The sequence below is a fragment of the Mus pahari genome, chromosome 4 (genome assembly GCF_900095145.1).
Source record: "Mus pahari chromosome 4, PAHARI_EIJ_v1.1, whole genome shotgun sequence".
In the NCBI taxonomy this organism is placed as follows: domain Eukaryota; kingdom Metazoa; phylum Chordata; class Mammalia; order Rodentia; family Muridae; genus Mus; species Mus pahari.
The window spans coordinates 82,555,406-82,561,042 of record NC_034593.1 but is presented as its reverse complement, the minus strand read 5'-3'; the positions used below and the strand labels follow the sequence as shown (position 1 = coordinate 82,561,042).

The 5,637-nt window shown below is 51.6% G+C and overlaps 1 protein-coding gene across 2 annotated transcripts; it reads left to right on the top strand.

The window, feature by feature from the left end:
• The first annotated feature begins 1,554 nt into the window (after positions 1-1,554).
• On the top strand, positions 1,555-4,384 carry Lor (loricrin). Of its 2 annotated transcripts, XM_021196887.2 has the most exons (5): positions 2,513-2,782; positions 2,846-3,013; positions 3,254-3,529; positions 3,620-3,988; positions 4,043-4,334. In XM_021196887.2, exons 1-5 carry the CDS (start codon positions 2,683-2,685, stop codon positions 4,135-4,137), a joined length of 1,008 nt encoding a protein of 335 aa, XP_021052546.1. In that variant the 5' UTR covers positions 2,513-2,682; the 3' UTR covers positions 4,138-4,334. The 2 variants fall into 2 exon arrangements, with proteins under 2 accessions (XP_021052545.1, XP_021052546.1); XM_021196886.1 differs by adding an exon at positions 1,555-1,596 and having other exon boundaries at positions 2,660-4,384.
• Positions 4,385-5,637: the final 1,253 nt, after the last annotated feature.

Genomic DNA, 5,637 nt, shown 5'->3' with positions numbered 1-5,637 from the left:
CCATGGCAATCGCTATTAAAAGAAGGTGCTGTTTCCCTCTAAAGCCACCATGGTGTCTCAGCTTCAAGCTGAGAAACCTGCCCTCTGCAGCAGATCCTGGCTTCTCTCCCTCATATATCCTCCATGGACAGGAACACCCAGGATCCTCCTTGGATCACCTGAGTTCATACTGTTCAAACTGAAACAAGTGCCACAAGTTTCTGAGAGCCAAAGTCTGATCAGGATCGTTTAGATCATTAATGCTCCCCCATAATTAAGACAATTTCTGATTAGAATTATTCTTTCAACACAGCTGGGTGGAACAAGGTTCAACAGTGGTATCCTAATAGCAACTGAGTTCCAATGATGAAAGAAGGGAAAAACACGATGTTCTTCATACACAGAGGGGGGCCGCTCTTGGCCCTAGGGTCATCAGAGAGCTGAGTAAATCTTACAGGAAAACAGTTGAGATGGCTTCACACACCTTCTTTCCAATAGGGTTCAAGGGCAGGCATGATTGGAAGTTAAGAGTGTTCTGTCATGTGAGAAAAGGGCAAAAGTATCAACATCACATACTATATAGTACATTCATATCTCATAACTTCCATTTTCATGTTTTTGTGAAATAAATATTAGGATTTCTGCTTGGTAGACAAAATGGGGAGCAGACAGCTCAACAATCAAGTACTCGGTAACTCCCCTGTTGGTGGCATTGCATGAACTACTGTGGCTTTGCCCATGGTGACATAGCTGGAAAATAGTAATGGAAAGACCTGAACCCAACTGAGAACTCTAAGTCCATTCCACTCTATGGCTGCACCTCAGAGGTCAGAGTCACTGTGCAACACCACAGGACATCAGAACCAAAGGGTCATGGTGGAAAGGCCACCAGGGTGTGTCTGGTTAGTTCTCACCTTTGTAAGTAAAGTCAGTAGTCAGTACCAAAGATCAAAACACCTGCTCTCACTTGGAATAACTTAAAGTAGACTAGAGTCATGTTAGTTGCAGTGTTGTCTTGTCCATGGTATACCATCCCAAACTTGGAGCTGGGGACTCATGAACTCTCACAACCAATAAACAGAGAAGCAACCCAATGAAGCGCTCATGAAACTGGAATGGAGAAAATGTGGCAAAAGAGAGATGGATTCTAAAATTCTGAGAATTTCCAAGATAACGAAATCAAAATCAAACATCAAAATTAGAAAGACACAACTGAACTAGCTTCTATGCCTTAGACAGTGCCTTAGATCTCCGGATTCCCTGAGGCTGCTTTACAAGTCGGGAACCTAGTCCTCAAGAATAGCCTTCTGGTTATGGCACGCAACCTATACAGAAGTTTTGAAAACAATTTCTGCCATCCACACTGCTGGCCATCTCTAATGACCAACCTGCTCACTGTTACGTCAGAGAAGTGGCCAGTCATACACTAAACTGCCTATCCCTATCCCAAGAATTTGAAATCTTCATGAATGGGTCAATCCTTCCCCTGTAATCACAGGGAGGAGGTGCCTGATCAATAGATGAGTCAGAGCAGCCCAAGAATATAAAACCCAGGAGCCCCAGTGTCCCTCACATCACCATCACCTCTTCCCTCACTCATCTCCCCTGGTGATTCGGGTAAGCGTGGGTTCTCCTGGCTGTCTGGTCCCTCCGGCTGGCCTTGCTCAGCTTGCAGAGAGGTTAAGGGACAGGGCCTCTCTCCCCATTGGAAGGTACTCTGTTCTAAATGAGAAGGGCTTTAGGAAAGCACTAGGAGAAAGGTAAGCTGCTACTGGGCAGAGGATGTGTCTGGTCTTCTGGGCAGAAGGTTAAACTCCACGAAGATAGGACTATCTTCTGCTTCTCTGGCACCGCAGGAGCAGAGGGTTAGAACACTGGATGACTGCAGTGGCAGGCCACCATGGGCTGGATGAACTTTTTTAACCTGCCAGGAGTGGCTGAATCCACTATCGGGAAGGGAGAGGGATGATAAGTCATAGAATGGTGCTGATGGGAGATTTGAGAAGTCACAAAAATACAAGCTCTGCTTTATGAGGGCAGATGTTCTGACAGATAAATGACTTCTGAGACGCTGAACTACACAGCCTCCTACTTGCTACAGTTCTCTACCAAATTTAGACTACTGCATATCCACAAAAAGATGTCTGCTTTCTTCTGGTTAGATGTACTGGTCCAAAAGGTTCAGAGTTTTTCCATTTGTTTGCAGACCGGACCACAGTAGAGCTGTCTTGTCTAATAACTGGCCCTTGAAGCATATCCTCACTCCATAGGACAGATCAAGAGTTTAAACTAAGGACTTTATGCAGGAAATGCTAATGTCCAAACAAATTTTTTCTTGTGCTGGGAATAGTTAAAATACACGTGGAAAATTTTGCAATTTTCTACTGAATTTAAAGAATCAGCACTGGGACCTGGGAGCACCCTTAGAAATGGAGTGTTTATTAATGGAAGATCAAAAGCAGGTGGGAATGTGGGGGTTCTGCTTTCCACATCACATAGTAGAAGAAAGGAGGGGGCACTACTAACAGGACTTTTGAAGAGCTATCCAGTCCAGGAATGGAATCCAGACACCTAGTCTGCATAAAGCTAGGAGGAGTCAGAAGGATGTTGACATGGATGCATCTCCTTCGCAGCGTCCTCTTGCTGTTGGTCTAATGTTGCTCTTCTGCTCTTCTTCCAGGGTTCCCCTTCTCCTTAAACAAGATGTCTCACCAGAAAAAGCAGCCCACTCCCTGCCCTCCTGTGGGTTGTGGAAAGACCTCTGGTGGAGGAGGCGGCGGCGGCGGCGGCTATTATAGCGGTGGTGGTAGCGGTGGCGGCTCTGGCTGCGGAGGTGGCTCATCTGGAGGAGGCTCTAGCTGCGGAGGCGGAGGCGGTGGTTCCTACGGAGGTGGTTCCAGCTGCGGCGGCGGAGGCGGCTCCGGTGGGGGCGTCAAGTACTCCGGAGGCGGCGGTGGCTCTAGCTGCGGCGGCGGCTACTCCGGGGGCGGCGGCGGCTCCAGCTGCGGAGGTGGCTACTCCGGGGGCGGCGGCGGCTCCAGCTGCGGAGGTGGCTACTCCGGAGGCGGCAGCGGCTCCAGCTGCGGCGGTGGCAGCTACTCCGGGGGTGGCTCCAGCTGTGGAGGCGGTGGCGGCTCTGGTGGGGGCGTCAAGTACTCCGGTGGTGGCGGCGGCGGCGGCTCTAGCTGCGGCGGCGGCTACTCCGGCGGCGGCGGCTCCAGCTGCGGAGGCGGATCAGGAGGCGGCGGCTCCTACTGCGGAGGCTCCTCCGGAGGCGGCAGCTCCGGTGGCTGCGGCGGCGGTTCCGGAGGGGGCAAATACTCTGGTGGCGGTGGTGGCTCCAGCTGCGGCGGCGGCTACTCTGGCGGCGGTGGAAGCAGCGGTGGCTCTAGCTGTGGCGGCGGCTACTCAGGCGGTGGTGGCTCCAGCTGCGGCGGCGGTGGATATTCTGGTGGCGGCGGCAGCAGCTGCGGAGGTGGTTCCTCCGGTGGTGGCGGCGGCGGATCGTCCCAACAATATCAGTGCCAGAGCTACGGAGGCGGTTCTAGCGGTGGCTCCAGCTGCGGCGGCGGCTACTCCGGGGGCGGAGGCTCTAGCTGCGGTGGCGGCTACTCCGGGGGCGGAGGCTCTAGCTGCGGAGGCGGCTCCTCCGGTGGTGGTTCCAGTTGCGGCGGCAGCGGCGGCGGCAGCTATTCCGGTGGTGGCGGTGGCAGCAGCTGCGGCGGAGGATCCTCTGGCGGCGGCGGGGGCTATTACTCCTCGCAGCAGACCAGTCAGACCTCCTGCGCCCCCCAGCAGAGCTACGGGGGTGGCTCTTCCGGCGGAGGCGGTAGCTGCGGAGGTGGCTCCTCCGGCGGCGGCGGCGGCGGTGGCTGCTACTCTAGCGGTGGTGGCGGCGGCAGCGGTGGCTGCGGTGGAGGCTACTCCGGAGGCGGCGGTGGCTGTGGCGGCGGCTCTTCCGGGGGCAGCGGCGGTGGCTGCGGAGGCGGCTCTTCCGGGGGCAGCGGCGGTGGCTGCGGAGGCGGCTACTCCGGAGGCGGCGGCGGTGGCTCCAGCTGCGGAGGCGGCTCCTCTGGGGGCGGATCTGGAGGTGGCAAGGGTGTGCCAGTCTGCCACCAGACCCAGCAGAAGCAGGCGCCCACCTGGCCGTGCAAGTAAGCTCACCGGGCTGCAACGGAGACAACAGAGCTGGAAGAGTTCTCCGTGGGCGCCTATGAGCTTAACTCACTCATGAATTTGCCTGAGGTTTCCAAACCCTTCACATTTTAAAAGCCCCCTCCCCCAGAAGAAGCCATTGAGTCGCTCAAGGTGTATTTTGTTCTTCAGATTTTTCCATCTTGGTTTCTGAATGACTACCTCCCAGTTCTAGTGTCTCCTCAGTCAATAAAATTGCAATTCATGAGAATCTCTGAGTTTGCTGTAGTCTTTGTAGCTTGTAATTTTACTCAGTTCATTCTGTTCTTGCTTTTTCCATTCATTAGTTCACATTTAAATTCATTGAACAAGTGTTCTATCCAAAGGTGGGGGAGTAGATAGATGGAATGGGGCAAAGGATGACCAAGGATGTGAACAGTCTGGGGCTGTGGCTTAAAATCATGAGATGGTCCCCAAACACAAAGAAAAGTCTTCACTGGACATCCTCCACTTCACTGAAAATGGGCCTGCCCAGGCCATTTCTAGCAGTGCAGTTTACTCTCCAAGTTCTGGAAGCAGGGTGGCTCTCAGATTAGGTTAGCTACCAGAGGTCCACTGACATGTTCTGACCAAGGAAGAAGGACACGCACCCCTGAAAAAAAGACCCTGCCCATGTGATCTTCCTGAACACGGTAACTACTTTCCTTACTCATGACCCATGATAGAGCTTTGAGGCAAAGATACAAGCCCTCTATGTCTCCTCAAGATTGCCAGTTCTTGAATAAGCCTGATCCCTTCTTACCAGTGCAGCTCTCCTGAATGCTGATATTGAAGCAGGGGAAAGTCTGGCTTTGTTAGTCCGTTAGAAAAATATTACACCAGATAATCAAGAGCCTCTACAGTGTGCGAGGCACTTTACTGAGCATCTATAGGGATAGAAGGCAGCCCTCTTGAAGGATAGCTTTCATCAAACTTGAGAAGATACATCACAAGTATTTAAGATGCTTAACATCAGTATCACAGAGGTCACTGGAAAAATTAGGGGCCTCCTGATTAGCAAGCAAAATGCTGGAGTTGCTCAAAGGGATGTGTGACAACCGTCCCCTGGCCAGATCCTGTTTTACAGTCAGATTTTATCAGCTTTAGGTAAATGCTAACTTACTGACTTACTCAAGTTAATTGTGCTACATTAAAAAGCCAATGTGCCTTCCTACATTTAGCTAATGATAGAAATAAAAAGATTTCATCCGACTCTTCCATATGGAGTCATCACTACCTTCATCATTTGCATCAGAGATAGAGCATGCCAACTAGCATCCTCGGTGACACAGTAGTCCTACCACCACAGTTTTATGGATTAAATGTATTTTTAAGCATGGTTATATGTGCATATAATGTATTCTGATTACTCACGTCCCTATCCTTTCTTACTCCTCCCCCTCCCAACCTCTATCAATCCTTACCTTCCCTATAATTCCCTTTACCATGTTTTTGTTATTTTTGTTTGCTTGTTTTGTGACAGAC

Coding starts and splice junctions, on each gene's coding strand:
- Lor (XM_021196886.1), top strand. CDS start 2,683: ATGTCTCACCAGAAAAAGCAGCCCACTCCCTGCCCTCCTGTGGGTTGT.